Source organism: Nannospalax galili, unplaced genomic scaffold, assembly GCF_000622305.1.
Source record: "Nannospalax galili isolate Female #2095 unplaced genomic scaffold, S.galili_v1.0 scaffold284, whole genome shotgun sequence".
NCBI classification, from domain to species: Eukaryota; Metazoa; Chordata; class Mammalia; order Rodentia; family Spalacidae; genus Nannospalax; species Nannospalax galili.
Window position 1 is genome coordinate 1625092 of NW_008354281.1, and position 21638 is coordinate 1646729.

At 35.0% G+C, this 21638-nt stretch overlaps 1 protein-coding gene across 3 annotated transcripts in view; it reads right to left on the minus strand.

Annotated features, from left to right (window-relative positions):
- Positions 1 to 204: 204 nt before the first annotated feature.
- Positions 205 to 21638, minus strand: part of Emc2 (ER membrane protein complex subunit 2) — a 42776-nt gene continuing 21342 nt past the window's right edge. For 2 of the 3 annotated variants that reach the window (XM_008851504.3, XM_008851503.3), the window contains exons 7-12: positions 12054 to 12139; positions 11854 to 11913; positions 8482 to 8563; positions 7508 to 7618; positions 5081 to 5185; positions 524 to 610 (exon numbers count right to left, since the gene is read on the minus strand). In XM_008851504.3, coding sequence (XP_008849726.1) covers positions 524 to 610; positions 5081 to 5185; positions 7508 to 7618; positions 8482 to 8563; positions 11854 to 11913; positions 12054 to 12139 — 531 coding nt within the window. Of the gene's footprint in view, positions 611 to 5080; positions 5186 to 7507; positions 7619 to 8481; positions 8564 to 11853; positions 11914 to 12053; positions 12140 to 21638 lie in introns of all 3 variants that reach the window. The other variant, XM_008851502.2, reaches the window with a different exon arrangement.

Sequence of the window (21638 nt, forward strand, 5' to 3'; positions counted from 1 at the left end):
TATTACAACAACGTAAAAGATAAGGAAATTAAAACAGCTCACTGAAATGTAGAACAAAATCCAACCTGATACTACAAATCATTTGTTTATGCAATTTATGCATTTTTTATATTTCCTATCACGTATGAGAAAAAATTAGCTGACACCTGACCCTTAAAACAATACAGTAATTATGAGTGTAACAAAGAAGCTGGAATCGTCATATGCAAGTTTAGTAACTCATCATGGTTTATTTAACAAGGTCGTTCCTGTATCAGATTGTTGTTTAAAGCAGTCATAACATAGATTATGTGATATGAAGAAACTGATATACAATCAATAGGTCTTAAATCTTTCTTTCATGAATTTCCTCCATCTTCCTGCTTAGCAGTAAAGGCAATTTAGGTTTATATGAACACATTCTTTGCAACTAAATGCCTTCTTCACAGAACATTAGAATATAAATATCAGTGGTAAATAAGTCACAGGCTAGTAAGTTCAATTGTTCAGTTATGAAATTTACAGTCAAAGAGTTTTTGAAACCTTAAGACTGAGTGATCTGCAATGTTTCCAGCATGTCTTCAACTGCCTTAAGAGAGTATTTGGTTTCCTTCTTACTTCGACCAGCAAACTAATTAAAAAGAAAAAAAGAAGTGCAATTAGGCTCAATTTCATTGGAAGGTTCCAAACAACATATCACATCTCTATACTAATAATGAAAATATTATTTTATCATTCACATGAAATCAAGTGTGTTCTTCAATATGAACAAACTGAGTTTTGAGGACATTTTCATTTAGGCTTCATCTTAAGCTGACGAATACAAAGATTTCACTGCATACTTGGGGAACTTACTTTAATTAGTATGATAACCTATAATATTCCAGATTTGATTTTAAAATTATCCTATATTCAGATCCTAAAGCATGTATGAAATATAACATAATTTTAAATGAAGTTTAACATACACATGTACAGGAATAATTTCAAATGAGGTATAATATGAATGAAAGTATCTTTTATTAAACATTTAACTTTGAAATTTACAGTTAAGCCATATTTTCAACTTTTCAGATTTATTGGTTGTCTCATGACAGCATGTTTTGTGCAGCAAGGAGTGGCACAAAAGTGAAAATGATGGTAACGTGTCACATGGATGTGAACACATTTCTAGTTTATTAAGTTATAATTCACTTTATACAACTAATTGGAATTGGATTTTACAATGAAATCAAAACATAATACACCAAGTTCTACTTTTGTGCCTACAAAAGAAAATTTGTGGCATATTAAATTCAAACTAGTATACATAATCACAGGGAATCACTGCTGAATACACCATGCTGATTTCAAAATGAGTTTTCTAACAGGACTGACAATTCCCAAAATTTTTCTCAGTCTTATTAAACACAACAGATTTACCAGATAAGTATGTGTCCCCTGTGAGGGTAGAAGAAAGTCTACTATATCTATATTACTTATTTTGTTCATGGCTAAATGACTTATTAAAATGTGGTATTAGTAACATCAAGTAATTCTAGCTAATATATTTTCCAGTGATTGGTCATTTATTTAAATAGCAATGCTGTCTTAGGTACTTCAGATTTGATGTACAATCTTCTCTTTTGTAATTAACTTAATTTTACAAACTTCTCATGACCTGTTCAGAAAGATTAAATGATCAGCACAGGTGACATCATAGAAGCATGGGTTTCAGGAATCAGTAGTCTGCCACTGACAGTCTGGCTACATGTAACTTTCTAATTCTCCTGCTTCCTAAAACACCAGCTTCTGTGACTAAATCTTTATTTGATAGAGTAAATTTTAAAAATATCTAAGAGACATATCATGAAAAGAAAAAACTGTACAAAACATAGTATCACCTTGCCTTTCATAAGATATCATTAACGTATGGACTTGAAATGTTAAAAACACTAGTTAAAATGACAAATTATGGTAACAACATTATATTAAAATTTTTTTGTAAAAAAATATCTCCTGGGGCTGGAGAGTTCACACAGCAGTTAAGAGCACTGACTGCTCTTCCCAAGGACCTAGGTTTGGTTCCCAGCACCCACTTGGCAGCTAATAAATATTCTTCTCCAGTTCCAAGGGAAACGATGCCCTCCTTCTGAACTCCATGGGCATTGCACGACACGCTTGCACTTAGAATAAGGCAACACACTCGTACACATAGTTTAAAAAGAAAAAATTTCTTAGCTAGGTGTCCCAGTACTCAGGAGGCAGAGGCAGGCAGATCCCTGTGACAGCAAAGTCTGGTCTATAAATGGAGTTCCATGCCAGCTAGGGCTACAAGGTGACCCTGTTTCAGAAAGGCCAAAATAAGTAAATAAATAATAAATACATAATAAATAAACAATAATTCCTCTTAGTAATTAAAGAATATATAAATATATAGAGGGTTTGCTGCTTACTTAATACCCAATTGATAAATTCACCTTCACGAGGATTTACCAAGAACAGACAGGCTTTTCTAAAAATTTACCACTGCCTACCCATGTAAACAGGAATGGCTCTAATCAGATACTTAATGGGCTAATTTTGAGGAAAAGCTTAGATGGGTTGGGGAAGTAGAAAACAGGCTACCACATAGTGACAATTATTCCAATGTTTTAAAGAGCAAAGCAAAAATAAAGATTTTGCAAAGCCTTAAAATGTCATTTTAAATAAAGGATTTTTTTTCTTGGTTTGTATGTAAACATACTAAAAATAAAAATTTTTTTTTCAAAATTAGCTAATTAAAAAATATACACACCTAAGATTGTACGAACACTACTGACAACCACTGCAATTTAGAATAAACCAAGCTAGCTTACTTGTATCAGAACACATAAAAAGAAAGTTGCAAATATAAAGCTATCATTTCAAATTTTGCCTAACATGCAATTATTTTGTCTGTACCAGAATTATAAGGCAATTTAACTGATTAAGCTAGGATCTCATTTTTGCCTCAAATCATGATTTAATTTTCTATTTCCCAAAAGTTCAGTAATAGACCCATCTCTGCAATCCTAAATAACATATGGGTCACTAGCATAGACAAAATTAACAGGGTACCAAAGAAGCATTTATCAAGAAGATTATATTAGGTTTAACTTTTCTTGAGCATTAATCAAATGCCCCACCTCCACTGAGCATGCTAAACCAATTACCTAATTGAAGTGCAAGTAGTGGTCATATTCTATTTAGTAAGTGGCACAAGGAAAGAAACTGGACTTTATCATACTTGTAAGTCTCTAAAAAGACACAGAAGGAAGGGGTATTTATATGGTTAAAAGTGGTCTATATATCTAAACACAAGTTATTAAATCCTAGAGACTCATCTAATCACAAAAATATGACTCTTTTGAAGTTATACTTTTTCATATCACTCACAATTTTTTCCCACCTATACTTGCTTCAGCAAACATCTCCACTTCTTGAAGGATAAAAGCTTTAAAGTACAAAGAAAAGTAGTAAAAACTGAAACAAAACTGAATAGGACAAAAACATGAACAAGAGGAAGAAATGCTACAGGTGCAGAAAAGAGGGAACCAACTGTCACAAGGTGTGCCAAAGGAACCAACTGTCACAAGGTGTGCAAAAGGAACCAACTGTCACAAGGTGTCCCAAAGGAACCAACTGTCACAAGGTGTGCCAAAGGAACCAACTGTCACAAGGTGTGCAAAAGGAACCGACTGTCACAAGGTGTGCCAAAGGAACCAACTGTCACAAGGTGTGCAAAAGGAACCAAGTGTCACAAGGTGTGCCAAAGGAACCAACTGTCACAAGGTGTGCAATAGGAACCAACTGTCACAAGGTGTGCAAAAGGAACCAACTGTCACAAGGTGTGCAAAAGGAACCAACTGTCACAAGAATGTGGAACTTTAAAGCTCAGATGCTTCAAAATGAGACTTTCAGAGTTCTACGGGATATAACAGAAGGATAGAGTCAGAAATCTAACTCAGATTTAGTGTGACAAAGATTAGATATACAGAACAGTTATAATTTGAATTCTCTATAACAAAAACAAATCATAGAAGAGACAAGCTTAGAAAGTTCCCCTAACATCTTCAAGTCCCCCATTCCACAGCACTTCTGCCTAATAACCCAGCACCTCCCTTGAATGGGGAAAAGAAGAAAAAGAACATGAACAAACTCCACAAGCAATTATTATGGACATGAAAGAATAAAATACAGAATGATAGAAAATGTGAAGGAAAATGAATGAGAGGCAGGAAAAGGAAATCCAATATATTTATAATTGGAGCCCTGAAAAAGAGAGAAATAAAATTTGCAATTCCAAACGTATCTTTTCTCAAATAGTAGAGCTGAATCCACACAGTAAACAAGTACTATATATTCAGAGAAACTGATCCAAGAGCAGTCAACAAAACATACCACACAGTACCACTATTTGGATTTAAAGATAAAAATGCCTCGGACTTCAGGCAAAGTCTAAATCACTTATGGGAGAAATTCAGGATGGCATAAGGGTTCTGGACAACAACATTTTGCCCTAGAAACGCTGGGAAAATATGTTTAGGATACCCAACTGTAAGCCAAACTGTACAAACTGCCAAACAGTTCTGTAAATAAAAATGTCGTTATAAAAGATGTAAGAAGATAAGTTTTCTCATGAACAAATCTCCCATGAAAAAAATTCCTGACACTTGCCCTAGAAATGAGCTTGAGAAAACTAAGACGACAGAGAGATCACAGCGTGCTCTCTGAGGCACACGCTGCCTGCACACGCTTCAGTGCACAGTCTGGCTTGTTCACCTTTAGACTTTCTTCTTCCCTTTACATGTCTTGAGATAACCTCTAATCAAAATGTAGTCACATGCCCAATGTGCTTCTAAAACTCAACAATAACTTTCTGGATTTTTATAATTACTTCCTAACTGCCAAATACAGAACTACTGAGATTTCATAATACTGATAGATTCTTTGTTGGGGGGGCCATAAAAGGCATGTTTGATAAAGGCCCAAGACATTAAAAGAATCCTGTGGTAGACATTTGGCTTTGTAGTTTATAGGAACAAAGTTACTAAGAAAGATATCAAGCAATCTCCATGATAGGAGAATTACCAATACTGACCTGATAAGCTCTGTTGATCTGACTAGCAGCCCAACCAGCATACTTCATGTTGTCCTTTTTCATTTTTGCACTTGCTTTTGGATTAGAAGCAATATGACTTGCAGACTAGTAATAGAAAAGAAACATCAAAACCAGGATTCTGTTCTAGTCAAGTTAATAAAAAACAGAACAGTCACAGTCACAAGTCAGTAATCAGAGTTTTAGTACTATACCAAAACAATTTTCAGAATAAAAATGTTAAATGAAATCAAAGTTTAAAAATGAAAATATATTTTAAAATGTAGTATAATAAACAATAACAAGAGGACAAAAAGCATTTTAAATGATATCTAAAGTTATTTAATTACGTATCTGTATCAGCTCTTAAAGGTAAAATTCCTCTGTCACTTAAATAAAGAAGTAATGGAAACACTTTATAAGCCATCAAGCATTTTACTTAGAATATTATTGTTATTTTTTGTCACTGGATTATGTTTCTAACATCAGAATGATCAGATATTAAAACGATCTCAAAAACAATTTAATCCAACTTCCTACACTAATAGGTGAAAAAAATACTCAGGCCAATAGGAGTGATTGGACTTGATCAAAACAAGTTAATGGAGATCTTTAAAATAGAGGGGAGACTTATGTCTAATCCGCTTTTCTTGACACTATACCAACTGCTTTCAAATTTCTTTCTGCAGAACTGATAAGTCACTACAATTTGATCTACCTTGTCCTTTTTAAAAAAATGCATTTTAGTGAGAGGTTCTAAATCTGATATCCACGAAACAATCTATAAATCCCCCACATAACAGGCTGATTTTTAAACAAATGTTTACATTTCTGGAAAGAGGAAGTTTAACTCTGTCTTATTCCTAAATACATCTTTTTCTTGAAAGCATCTATGCAATTCAAGAAAAGGCGAAGCTGTCCTTTTATAACTGGCCTGCTCTGCGCTCATCCCCATCACACCTCTTCAGTCAGGTAGGTATTCCCGTGGCAACTTTTATCACTATATGCCGTAATATCACATTCTTGGCATGAATTTCAGGAAATGTAGTGGCTAAGAGAAAGACTCTAATCAAATACCTAGGCTGAAATCTGTTTGTTCACCTTTGGGTAAATTAATTACACACTTGCCTCAGTTGTACCATTTGTGAATTTCAGGCAGTAATAAGACAGAGGTAGTAAGGGGGTGTGGAGATGGGGAGGTAGTCTGAATAGGATCAAAATACATCGTATGAAATTCTCAAAGCCAATTAAGAATATTTTTAAAGCGTGCCTATTGAAATAGTTGATTTAAATAATGATTTAAAATGAAAATGAAAACCACAGCCACACCCAGCATGCAAAGGGTTCTGCATAAACAAGTCATTGTTAACAATAATTAATTGTCATAGAGTTTTAAGCACAGATACTCAATTTACTCAAGATACACTGCCAACAATACTGCTTCTTGAAGCCACTGTAATTGGTTCTGGTAGAATTGGGGACATTTTTTCTTGAAATTCCTTTGAAACACTTTAATAAGATTTCTGTTCTAAAAATTATTTTATTTGTTTCTTATCTCCATATTTTAAATCTATTATTTTTCACTGAGTTTCAACAAGAAAAAAAAATCATTGAGTTGATAAAAAGACTAGGGTAATACTGGCAGCACTAAGTAGGCTCAGTGGATTTAAAAAGGGTTTTAAAAAAGTTGGAAGGGAAAAGTGATGGGAACATATGGAAGGAACTGAAGGGAGAGAGTAGAGGTGGATTTGATCAAAACATATTATAGTCATGGATGAAATTCTCAAGTTTGTAAAAGAGGGAATAAAAGACTACGGTAAATAAAAATTTCAAAGAAATAAGGGACCCATTAATTTCCCTTGTCTTTCTATTTACAAATAGGTGCTCATTTTAAATATATTCTAAAGCTCCTCAAAGTTTTGTACTTCCTATAGCTCTTATTAATTGAATTTTCTAAGCTCTTTATATGGCATTAAAATAAATAACATCCCACAAATAATTTTCAAACTTTTTCTACACCATAAAAATGTTTTAATTTGACATAATGGAGATTTTATTTTCTAACATTTTTTTTATTGACACAGATTAAAAATAGCTCATACAAATATAATTAAGTAAAAAATACAATAACATTGGGCACAAACCCAAGAATATCGAAACAACTGAAAAATATAAATTACATTGCAGTATATATTACTAATTTCTTAAGTTCAGATTTCAATTATGATATGCCCAAGCATATTTTACAATGAAATGTCAAACAGCAAGGATATACTAACAATCACAAACACTTGTTCATAATTAACTAGAAAAAAAAAATCACATGCTCATCAATAAAATTCAAAAAATAAGCAAAGAGAGATTGGATGTTTAAATGGATTTTAAATGACAGACTTTGTAAAATAACATTAAACATGCACCTCAACTCACCATGTACAGCCCAAACAGAGCTCTCATATTTCTGTTGTTCAGTTTTAGAGCCTGTGCAAAATACTTTCTTGAAAGCTCGAGGTTTTCAAGTCCACCTTGGGTATATTTGACCTGTTAAAAGTTGCAGATTGCTAAAACCTGTTTATTTTACTACTTTGAAATACAGCATGTTTCATCATACCATAGGCATTAAGTAATCCAAAGAGATATTCTATAAACAAATGCAGCATGCCAAAAGAATTCACCTTAAGGTTGTTCATCTAAAATTTAAAACATTCTTTCATACCAAGCCATTCTAGACCATGAACACTAAGATCACCAAGTAGCTGTTAAAACAAAAATGCTGCCACACTAAAAAGGGTAATATAATTTCTATTTTAGTGGCCTTGCAAATACCTTATAACCGTATTTTTCTATTACTGGTATTATAAATCTAGGCTTAGGGTAGTGAATGCTCTTTTTACTTTACATCTGCACTTTAATAATAAAGGTAATTGCCTTTTACATTCTTCCAAAATGAGATCCTTGCAAATTCACAGCATTAAATTATGCTACTATTCCTAACAGTGAGCAAATGAAATATTTCCTATATCTCCAAATATTAGTCTTAATCTGAGTTTCCTAGAATGTGGATTTAAAAATTGTTATCTTTATAAATGTCTCAGAAGCAATGATATGGTGACAGTTGTGATGTAACTGATTTATAATCGGGAGAGAGAACAGCACATAAATATTGTATTAAAATAGAATTTCCCTTTTAAGTAGAATCTTTAAAATTTAAAAGATTCTTTGAATCTTTGAAAAGTTAGTATTCCTATTCAACATTAAAAAATTATTCATCAAATGTCATTTTATACACACACACATATACACACACATACTTTATACTTTTCTAAGATGAAGAACATAGATTTAGTACCACAATACACAAAACAACAAAAGTCACACACACTGTTGTTCATGAAAATACTTACTTCAGCATACTGCTGACAATATAAGTGGTTGTGTGGATTGGTCATCATCAGCTCCTCTAAACAAAAGGCTGCTTTTGCATAGCTGCAAAGTATCAATGGCATATATTAATTTTAAGTCATAAATTCTCTTAAATATACCTTAATAATTTTAAAATAACCTTTGTGATGCTAGAAATTTTATTCCTAAAATAACTGAAATAGATTTTAAAATACATTGATTCAAAATAATAATAATAATATCAAAATTTTTAGTGATATTAATAGCTTAAATCTCAAATCACTATGAATAATCAATAGACAATAGTTTTTAAAAGGCTGGAGTCAGGGCTGGAGAGATGGTTCAGTGGTTAAGAACACTTGCTGTTATTCCAGAGGACTCAGGTTTGATGCCCTCCACATATATAGCTGTGGGGTCTCTCCCTCTCCTCGTGGGTCATTGGCCACCGGTCCACGAGGACAAAGGGAGCAGAAGCGATGAGCGGGGTCAGGACGGCCAGTAAGCACTGACGGAAGAAAGCCCTTCCGGGGAGGCAGGTTCAGTGATGCAGATTTAGTGATACAGCTCCAGATTCAGTGAAACAGCTCCGTTTATTCAGTGGGAGAACTAGGGAAAATATAGTGTGGAGGCAGTAGCCAATGCCTCTGCTGATAGGTGCTCACAGTACGCTTTATTTACATGTGGCAGTGGGCTCCTATCGTCCGACTACCAGGCAATGCCTGATTATCACATAGAAAAAACCTGGGGGTAGTTTTTACTCTATGTAACTATGCCAAAGGTCATGTTCCAAATAAGGTCAGGAATCCATGCTTGGTGGGACTTTCCAGGTAAGTCAGGAAGAGAGCAGGAGGCCCCCTGCTGAAAAGGGGAGTCCTTCCATTTGGCGCCAAGCCGCTTAGAGCTATCCGGACATGGAGGACTACAACCCTAACAGAACGGTTTCCCAACATATAGCAGCTAACAATCATCTATAACTCCAGTTCCAGGGGATCCAACACTTTCTTCTGGCTTCTCCAGGGCACTGCATGCACATGGTGCACTTACATACATACAGGCAAAACACTCATCCACATAAAGTAAAAATAATAAAATACTTCTTAAAATGGCTGGAGTCATTATTACAACTAAACATTAATCTTTAAACCTTAGATCTCTACATAAAATAACTTCTATAAATCCAGTGATCATTTAATATTTATGTTTTAACTAGCCAAAGTATAAAGCAATACGCAATTTATGAGATAGTCTCTACTTGCTAAAGGACCCATCCTGACATATAAACCAACAGTGGTCCAGCAGGCAAACTCAAAGAGCCTGAGGAACAAATCTCACCCTGTACACTGCCCAAGAACCATATTTTAGATTGCTGAAGAATCTTGCACACGGGCCCCCATACAATATCTGTGGTGCTTCAGCTCTTCTCATTTTTATAAATTTAACACTCATTCTTGAAATAGTAAGCATTTGATAAGTAGCTGAACAAATGAATAGATATCTAGAACAAAGCTACTATGACTACCTATATATATCTACCTATCCCCCAAAAAGAAAAGGAGAAAGCAGTCTCGATCTTAAACCTCCAGCTTCTAAATGTTTCCTTAAGATGACAGCAAAAATTCATATTGAGACTAAGACACAATGTTATTAGAGATTTCAATGGCTGAGAACCGTGACTCTGGTTCTAATACAGCATAAAGCAAGATAAAACAAGGCAGGAAGAACTGTAGCTAGGTGGGATGAATTACAAGTAATTTTTAAAAAAATATTTTATTTATTATTTTTATTTTATGTGTACAAGTATATTGCCTGCATGTGTGTCAGTGCACCCATGTTGTGCAGTGCCCACAGAGGTCAGAAGATGGTACTGGATTCCCCTGGAGCTGAAGTTATGGACGACTGTTATTCACCATAAAGGACCTGGGAGTTGAACCAGGGTCCTCTGCAAGACCTGCCAGTACTCTTAACCGAGCCATCTCTCCAGCCCCACAAGTAATTTCTGTATTGGTCTTTATGCTTATTGGACTCTAAGTTTTCTGCACTAGGTATTTCTTTAACTTGAAAAAATATTTCCCTGATGATTAGAAATTCTTTAAATGCTTTTAGTCACAGAAATTTTCAAAAAGCACAAAGCAATTGGGAATGACTGTCCCTGTTTTAGGAATAAAATAAAATCTAGTATCAATATTTTTAATGAACTTTGAAATTCAATTTTTTGTCATTGAAGTATTAAACATGGTCTCTCATGCATGAGAGAATGATGAGCATGTGTACGTGATATATATATACACATATATATGTACCTATAAACATATGTACACTTTTTCTGAACACAATTCTGTACCTATCCCTTACCCTAAGCAGAGATTCTGAAATGGCACAGCACAGAATGTCAGAATGGTTCCTGGAATGCAGTAGGCCTTTCATTAAATGACAGCTGCAGCTTTTATGTTAGCCATCACTCAAACTAAAATCACAAACATAATCACTTCAGTCCTTTACTTCACATTTAGAGTTATAGATCTGGGCACAGACAACAGACCAATGTCTTCATTGTATATTATTTCCAGTGTCAGCTGTGTTTAGTATGAGAACAAAGTTAACTATTCACATACAATAAGACAATGTAGGTGAGAATCTAATTTTATCCTTTCAAAAAGAAGCAAAGACACAATGGGATATACTTCAGATTTAGAACTAAGGGAAAAAAATAGGAAAAAACAAAAACCCACATGTCTAGATGGAGGTTGATGCTAATGCTGTGATATTAGAAAACATTCACTAAGACTCTGCACTAATCCTTTCACACTGGGATTTCCTCCTGTCACTACAGCAATAAAAAAGCTAACAAAAACCTAAGATAGCCAATAAGCAAGTTCCTACAGAATTCAACATTCTTGATTATGCTTGGTTTCTAACCCAGGCAACAGAATACTTCTACTTTGGAAGAACTGATTCTCTTAGTACTACAACTAACAAATGCATACAATTGACAGAATTTTTAAACAGCAGGGTACATAATACTCTTTGTATAGAACAATTTGCACTCTAAAAATTCACAATTTGGATTCACCAAAAAAAAAATACCTTAGGGAGAGAAGGCTTTTCAAATTCCAAAGAATTTCATTTGTATTTAAAGAAAAACTTACTTCCTGAACAAAAATAATTCAACAAAACATAAATGGCCTAGATTTATATATATATATATCTATATATATATATCAAAAGCAAAGTTTTTATTATTTTTCAAAAACGCTCATTTACTTAGCTTCTCATTTAAAATGACAAGTGAGATTTGTTTCTTGCCAATCTTTTGGAAACAAGTGTACTGCATTTTACAATTTCATTCTTAAAATTCACTGTTTTTAACAACTCACTCATGTTCATTGATATAAAGTTCTGCAAGCTCATGCCAGGCTTCTTGGTCGCCAACGAATCTGACAGGAGGAAAGGGGAAAAGGAGTAAATGTGCAAATATTCTATATATGAACAAACGGGAAAATCAAATGCAAATTCCATTTTAATTAAAAAAGATTTATCAGAATAACAAAACACAATCCTCCCTTAAGACACTCACTGTTCCAGATACTCATTCAGCTCTCGAATGGCCTCCACATTTTTCCCCTGGGCCTTTCGAATGGCAATCTTCCTCTTTCTTGCTGCCTAGGGTTGACATTAATAAAGGATTAGGCCCTCAGGGTTCCCTGGGTTTTTGTAAAGAAGGTAATTTGACTGTGCAAAATATTATCTCAATTCCAGTGAAATTCCATTGTAGAACTAGTGCTTAGTGAGAGTTTATAAACACAGCCATGACATCCCATGTGGAATTCAAACATCCCTCTAACAATCACATATACTTTACTTTTGATGAATGCAATGTACGCATCATTTCATCCAAATAAATAACCGTCCAGATTCTGATAATTACAAGCCAGTGGGGAATCTTAATCTCTACCCAACATAATGTTCTTTACTCTTTCTCATTCATAAGATCCATATATTTAAGAGGTGGAGCAACAGTGGAGATTAGGAGAGAATAAAAAAAAAAAAAATCACACCATGGACCCTTGAATGTCATACAAATTTGGCTTCTGATAACTTTTTCACAATTTTAAGAGGAAAAACAATCCACCTATCAGCTTTTTAAAAGAATAAAATAGGTCTTCACAGAAATACTTTATAATAGACAAAAATATTTAAAACATATTTCAAAGTCTTAAAAATGATATAGAAATCAATACTTTTATCAAACACATTTAAGAATCTATTGTCCTTTGGGTACAATGTAATTTTAAAGATAAAAAGGAATCAAGATTTCCCTGTAGGACCAATTTATGAGAAATATACATTAAGCACAAATTTAATGCAGTGAGAGCCATGGTAGCAATATCTAGAGTGCCATGATGACAGAAGGAAATGGAAACAGTCTGTGGCACAGTGGAAGAAATGAAGAGTAGCAAAAAGGCTCTTAGCTATATCTGTATGTAAGCAGACATTAAGAAAGCAAACCTCCCTATGAGTTGTTGGTCAAGGTAGTCCAAAAGACTCTCAAAATAATACAAGCTACTGCTACAGCCCTTGAATACCTTCCAGAACTTGAATATAATACCCTGCTGCTGAAGATGAGCCATACTTGAGATGTAGAACTTGGAGCAATTGAGTTGGAACTGACCTAGAAGCTTCCTTCCTGAAGACTAGTTCTCACGGCATAGGAAAATATTATGCAGGCTACCAAGGGAGAAAACAAATCAACGATCCTAACCTAGCTGTAAAATCTATGAACTACAACAGTGAAGAGTCCCACAAACTATCTCTATGGTGCAGTAATGCACTTTTATCTTGGGGATAATCAACAACTATCTAACTGGACTTAAGGCCTGCTCAATAGTAGGGAAATCATGCTGGTACTGTAAACAGAGCCAAGCACACATAGCTAGAGAGGTCATAGACCCAAGAGCCTACTTCCATCACTTTGCCAGACCAATGTAATTTCTTACTAGACTCTAAATGTGTATCCTTATATTTACAGACAAATGTACCTCTCACCACTTACCAAAGAAGCTTCTTTCTGCAACAGATGGAGATGATTACAAAGTTCTACAACTGGTCAAATGCAGAGAACAAGTGACCGTGAGATGCTCAACCCTAAATGATACATCTACAAGGTAACCTCTACACAAGGCTCAGGTAACATCTTGAAAGAAAGAGTAGAAAGAATGAAAAAGTCAGAGAGACAAGACACCTGCTGATAGTTAATGCATTCTAGACATGACAGGGAAGCTATACCAATGAAATCTCCACAGTATGGTACTCTAACAAGATCCACATAATGGCAAACCATCTGATGTGCCAAAGTGGGTGGGTGGAATGTCAGAGGGTCCCACCTCAAGATGAAGAGGCAATCAATGGATGCTGAAGGAGAGAGAATCCATTTTCTCCAGGGACTAATACCCTGAAAATTTATCTAATTTCAAGTGGACAGCTATAAACAAAGGTACATATGACACCATTAAATGGACAAAGGGCATTATACATATATATATGTATGTTTGTATATATATGCATATATAAATGTATGTGTATATAGATGTAACAATAATAAAGAAGAGGACAAGAAATTGAGAAGGAGTTGGGGGACATGGGAGGAGATGGAACTGGACTGGCAGGGATGGAAAAAGTGCAAAGACAATATTCATGTATGAAATTCTCCAAAATTTTAAAGGAAAAAAAAAAGAGAGCAAGCGAAGCAGGAAGTTACATGTGGGAAACTGGACACTAGGAGAAGCACATCGACAAAGGCACATCACTGTGTGTAATGCAGACCTTAAGTTCAAGACCACGGTAAGCTGTCAGGGACTAGATAGCACTGTATAAACTATTACGTGTGGTTTAAATGAGAAATGCCCCTCATAAGCTCATGTATTTGAACACTTGGTCCCCAGTTGTTGGCACTGCTCAGAAAAGTTATAGAACCTTTACAACAGGGAACATCACTGCAGGTGGGCTCTGAGGGTGTCATTAAGTTTGCCCCACTTCCTGCTTGCTCTCTCAGCTTCCTGTGTGACCAAATGTGATCAGTCACCTTCCCTGCTATGCCTTCCTTGCCATTAGAGATTCCTCCTCTGGCACTGTAACCCTTCCTTCTATAAGCTGGTATTGGTCATGGTATTTTGTCACAGCAAGAGAAAAGCAACTAATAAACATGGGTATTACCTCTATCTCTGTAGAATGCAAATGCAGAAGAATAAACAAACAAAAAATACTATAGCTAGGGCCAAGTAAAAACTTGTTCATTATGAACATGACTTATTGCTTTACAGAAAACACTCCACAAGATACAGACAACAGAAAAAGGAAGATGGATGAAATCTCTTTAAAGGGAATGGCATGCCATCAGGATGGGAGCTAACTGGTTTAGCTTTGAAAATAAAGAAATCATAGAGTCTCACCATCAATTAAGGCCAAGAAAAATAGTTAAGATAACTTAAAAAATGACATGTTTAAGAACATATATCCTGATCATTTAGCCAATGCCAAAGGCCTAGCACACAAGACCACATCGTGGACACAATGTTTAGGATATTTTCAGGAAGCAGTGGTATTTGTCTTATTATATAAAACAAAAGTTTAGAAATCCTCAAGAATTCAATAAAGGAGCTTTGAAAATAACTGAAATTTTAAAGCCAATTAGGAAGAATATCATCATCACACTTAAAATGTGAACCCTATCTCAAGTCATTCTGAAAGGGAGGAATAAACATGGATTTCCCCCCCCCATATATATATATATTTGAGACAGGGACTCATTATGTAGCCCAGGTCTGCAGCCTGCTCATAATCCTCTTACCTCAGCCTTCCAAATGCTGGGTTTATAGGCCTGAAGTACCAAACCTGGATAAGAAATTAGTTTCTCTGGGGAGATAAAATACCAATCCAGCAATCCAGCATCATTTGAATCACAATTCGATTTGGAATACAACCTTCTTTTACTTTTTCATAACACTTTCTTCCATAAGCAGTATAACAGGGCAAAATGTCTAGATTTTGAAATAGAAGAAACTAATTCAACAGCTTTCAACAGCTTTCTGTTCAAATCTTGCTACTCTCAATTTCAATATCAATGTTAGCAACTAACACAATACTAAGAATATAATGGGATTAAACGTTATTTGCCTTATTTTTAGTCTTTGGTAATGTTTAACATTTATGTGTTAAGTAAGCCCTTACCACAGCCTGTAGCCATAATATCTTTAAAGAACTGACATAGATTTGCCTTGTTTGTTTCCATTCGTGCTGTAATCCTTACTGGATCTGAACCAATTGACATAAGATACTCCTACATAAATACAGTAAAAACCTGTTGAAAATACTGGAGCCAAAGGCCCCAAATCAGACAAAAAGCAAAACAATAAATGTGAACAGACATGGCAGGACGAGTCACTAACGAAAGCGCCTAATATGCCGTAACTTGATTTCTCAGTTATCTGACCACAGAACTGTTTGTCTACGGTTAAACACACACTAACATTAAAGTTGGCAGCCATCTGCAGAATAGTTTGTAAAGTTCTACTCTCTAGAAACCCAAGGAAAAGTCATCTTTACTATAACTTAGAAGAAACGATCTTCTGTGACTAATGAAAACAAAAGTGTAAACAACTTCAATGCAGGGAGACAAAATGAGGACACAGAATTTCTAACTCCCACCCTAAATACTTGTGGAACATATCATGAAGTGTTTGAGGTACTATAATTAGTTTACTACCATTATTTTGAATTATGTTTGGGGTAAATAGAATCTTTTCATTTTATTAGAAGCAAAATAGAAATTTAATGTGAATCTTTTAATAGCCCACATTAAAAACTAAGCATATTTCCTTGCATCTGAAAAATACTTGAGTAAAGCAAAGGAAAAATTTTAAATAAGAGGCTCTATTAATTTGAGAAGCATGTTCTCAAATCTCTATTACACGAGCAGTATATTGTTTGGTTATAGAAAACCTAACATAAAGTCAGTCTTAATACTGAAAATATATGACACTCTAAAAACTTACTCAGTAATCTCTGTCAGAGAATAAGGGACATCATGAAGTCACACCTTCTCTACTAAACAACATATTTTCCAGGCTCTTTCTTTAAAGAATAGCACATGGTGCACTTTGGCAGAGGGTCAAGCTTTACTATGAAGGCTGTAAACCACATGAAGCAGGCTACTTCATTTTCTGGCCAAATGGAGAAGTAAAGATAAGATTTACTTACTTTCCTACCCAAAACAGCCAAAGAACCAAACTAAACATCTTAAATACTGTTAAGGTACAGGAGGACATCAGGCAATAAAGACCTGATTTCTGAGTGGTTGTGGGGAGGGGGAGTGGGTTTTTCTCTATCACGGCTTCCCTAGTGTACATTCACTAGGAATTGTCCTTAGAAAATAGGAAGAAATAAAAACAAGTGATTAGCCTTCATATGCTCTACATAGTGGTAATTATGGTCTAGTTAAATCACTACATTACAGAATGAAATTGCAGATGACCCAAGTTCTATTCCCAGAAACCATGTAGGGCAGCTCACAACCACCTGTGACTCTGGCTCCAAGGAGATCCAACATCTCTTGACTCCATGGCTACCTGCACTTAACTCACATTCTCTCTCTCTCTCTCTCTCTCTCTCTCTCTCTCTCTCTCTCACACACACACACACACAAACACATAGTGATTTATGCTACCCTAAGAAATATTCTGAATTAACAATCTGGATACATTAAGAAATGCAGTAGTAGTTCTGGAAAAAAAAAATGTGTGATAGAAGCTACTCAAAGCAATGCAATGGATCAGGAATCACAATTTGCTCACTACCCAAAAATGAATAAATTGGCCAGCAACACATCCTGTTCTATTTTCTTCACCAGGAACCAAAGAAATAAGGATCAATATCTGGCTTCTGAGAGTTCATGCTTCTAGGTGAAATGTGTAACTATAATACAAACACATCTGGGAAGACACAATTACAAAAGTACAGGACTTTTGCAACATGGGAATAAAAACATTCTGATTTTTCTGAAATGAAAGAGGAGCTGGATTCAGGGATGACTAGAATTTGAACAGACGTATTCCTTTAAGATTTTTCCAATTAAAACTATATATAAGCTATATATAGGTGTGGTTGCACGTGTCTATAATCCCCACACACGGGAGCCTGAGGTAGGAGGAGTTTGAGTCCAAGGCCAGTCTGGGCCACACAGTAAGATCCAGGTCAGTCTATGCTGCATACAGACAGCCTGTCTCAAACAAGCAAACTACACATACATACACACACACACACACACACACACACACACACACACACACACACACGGAGAGAGGGAGATGGGCTTCAGGGAGAGAGACAGAGAGAGACCAAACAATAAACAAGAACCTACATGATTTGTTTTAAATGTTAAAAGCCCATGGATAAATCTTCATCATTGGCCACATGCCTTATATAGAATTAGACACAACTGGGCCAACAAGCAATTTTTGTGTAAGACATGGAACATCTTTAAAGAATAGATTACTTAAAGAAAGAAAACATCTAGAAGTGGATTAAAGTCTTCCAATATAACATAACCCAGAGCTCCCTAAACCCTGGATTTAAGGATCAAGAATGAAAAGCAAAGCTGCTTAGCAAAGGCTCTCTTGCCATAAAGAAAACGTGGCATTTCTGAAAAACTATTTTCACGGTGGCACAGAGGCAAGTAGATCTCATTCCAAAATAAAACTTTGAGTACTTGCTATATCATTAAAGGTAGTAACTCTCTTTCTCAAATATGAAATCAACTGAAAGATAATAATTACTGTATTTTCCTTGTGAAAGGCATTCATCTAACAAGAGTTGATGGAAACCCACCATATGCTAAGCACTGTTCCATGCAATGAGCATTCTTTTCTTCAAGAAGCAGACACAGGATGAAAAAATCAGTCTTTATTTTAAAAGCAACACATGCATGTATACAAACATATATACACACATATACACATACATACATACATACATACATACATATATACATACACAGCAAAACTGGTGTTGGGGCAATCTAAAGAAGCAAAGTTTCCAAACAGCCTGGTCCAATACTTGTTTTATCAGTTTAATGACTAAAGTCTTCACAATTGAGACAATCTTCTAATAATTATTCACAGCTCATTTCTGTTCATCTGTACTTATTATGAGATCTATTCTTCATCTTCTATCCTTACCAATTCTACTTGCCCTAGTTTTAGATCCCCTTTATCTCTGGACTTCAAAAAAAAAAAGGATCCAAATTACACATTTCTTCCTACCTCTCAAATCATATCCTATGTAGGTTATCTCTACAAATGTTCAATGGTATTTCTCTAACTAAAACTTGATTGTATTCTCCATTCTCAAAGAATAAGAACTCATTTGGAAGTGTAGAATTAGGATTTTTTTGCAAACATGGACTTCTAGTTACTCTGCAAATCAAAGAACTCAGAGGTATAAAATACAGCTCTTCCCAGAGTCCAGACAGTACAGAGGGAAAGGAAAACTAGGCAGAATACCAAAACCGTGCACACACTTCAACCAGAAAAGGTATAAAATTATCTTTGAAAAAAAGTACAAAAGGAAAAGAGTTTTTAAAACCCAAATGGCTTTCTAAGCATATGAAAAGATGTTCAACATTATTCATGTAAATCGTGACAAGATAATGTGATTAACCAATTAGACTGGCAAGGATTAAAACAAGCTAACATACATGCCATGGGTGTATACAGGGAGAAAAACACAGCACTGAAAACAGGTACAAATAAAAGTGGTTTTGGAGTGAAATTTGGTAATATTTGTCAAATTTAAAATGCCCAGATTTCTGACCAAGATATTCCACTTCTATGGATTTATCCTGAATGTGACTTTTACTAGACCACTTTCTGAGAGAGAAAGCTATGAGTCTATCTTAAGGTTCACACTTTATAACTATGACACTCAACGCCATGCATCTACTCAACAGGATGATTTAAACAGATGTGCTAACATGCTATGATCTTCAAAATACACTAATGATTGTACTATTGCTTGCATTTCTTGTTTTGTTTTTTGTTTGTTTTATGAGACAGGGTCTCATTATAGAGCCCCAGCTGGCCTGGAACTTGTTATGTAAACCAAGATGGGCTAGTTCTCATAGCCTCACAGCAATCAGACTCTGTCTCCGAGTCCTGGAATTAAAGGCATTCACCACCATGCCCAGTCCTCTTGCATTTCTAACCATTCCTTCTGTCAAAGGGACAACACACACACACACACACACACACACACACACATACACACACACACGCACACAAATCACTGTTTGTGCATGAACACAATCTCTGAAAGGAAATCATAATTTCACACTGTTTGCCTAAGGAAAGGAGGACTTGAGCTCAAGGGTAGGACTGGCTTATTTTTCATTTTATTTTCTATTAACATAAGCATGTAATACTTTTTATAAAGAATATTTCACAACTAAAAAAAAAAAAAAAAAACCACAGGGAAGAAGTATCCCTTTTCATCATCTTCTTAAAGAAAAAATCTGAGAACCTCAATTCTAATCATTTTAGTCTTCTCTTCCCTAAGGAGTCCCTGTACTTCATTAACATGACAGCTTACGCCATTCACTTAGGATTTAATATCTTTCCCTAATTCACTGTCTTTGTTTTTCTAAGTTACAACCATTCTTTACAGCCGCTGAGGATCAAAACTCATACAGAAAGTTAAAAAGAATCAAAATTTAATAAATCCATTTCAAAGTCCACAAGATGTTTATTAAACCATGAAGCCTCCTTAAAAATCAAAGTCAAGGCAGCACTATATTTAACACCCCCTTCTGTCTGGCACCAACTACAGTGAAACACTCAAGGTTTCTGCAGAAATAATGAATGCACGTGAATGGAAAAGAGAGTCCTTTAAAACTAGACGAACAAACTCATTTCTATATTGAACACAGAAGAACAAGACAAAAGGATCAAATGATCACTTTTAGGCAATACAGTACACTTTCACCTTTGAGGTTATGCCTTATGCTTGCTTTGCAAAATGAAACAGTAATATGTCTTCAACACAGAGATTAATACTAAAGAGAAATCTTCCAGTAGCCTTTGCCACTAGAAATCTAGAAGACTGCCAATTTTCCATGACTGTTTTTGTTCCCTCAATACCCAGCATGTTGCTTTCTATGGGTAAAGGAAAAGAACCAGCAAGCACCTTGACTGTTAGTAACAAAAACGTGTTGGGCGTTCATGAGAGATAAGTTATTTAGATAAAGAAGGAGAAGCTTGAGAAGATCTGAAAGTGTTTGAGAAAAGAATATTTGACAAGCCTGTTTAATCACTATGGGATTTATTTGCTATCACCTCACCCACAATCTGAAAGAAATCATGTGGATTTCTCTTTTAGCTGATCTCAAAAAATATAAAATTCCATAAAATATGAAAAACATTAAAAAGATAAATATTATGTTACATAATACCTTACTCTTTCTTGTATATGGTCTTGGTGAGCAAAACGAGAGCCTTAACATATTCAAATCAAGTATTCTACCATTAAGCTTAACTTTAAGCAAAATAATAAGTGAAATAATTTATGGCAAATATCCCCAACAGCCGGGCTGCAGTAGTGCACACCTTTAGTCCAAGGACTCAGGAGTCAGAGGCAGGTGGATCTCTGAGAGATTAAAGTCAGCATGGTCTACAAAGGGAGTTTCAGGCCAGCTGGGGCTACAGGGAGGCCCTGTCTCAATAAAAAAAAGAAAAAGAAAAAGAAAAAGAAAAAAATTCTTCCACTTAAATTAAGTTGAAATAGAATTACAATCTTTGATGACAAAAAAAAAAGCAAACTATTAGCTACTCCTATTAACACAGCATGTGAAGAACAGAGATTCTTTTCAGAAACTTGATTTCACATATTTCAACTAATGGCTAAATGGAAAGAAAAAAGTGGTAAGTTCTTACATGAAATAAGCACATGAGAAAATCTTTAGGAACATAAAAGTGGTATTTTTTTTTAATCCTTCATGAACATTTTTATGTTCAGTAAAATTTTGCAATTTTCACACAATATAGTTTGATAGTATTGAGATTACCCCTCCATAGCCGCACCCCCTTTTATTGCCTTTTTCGCACTTTAATGTACT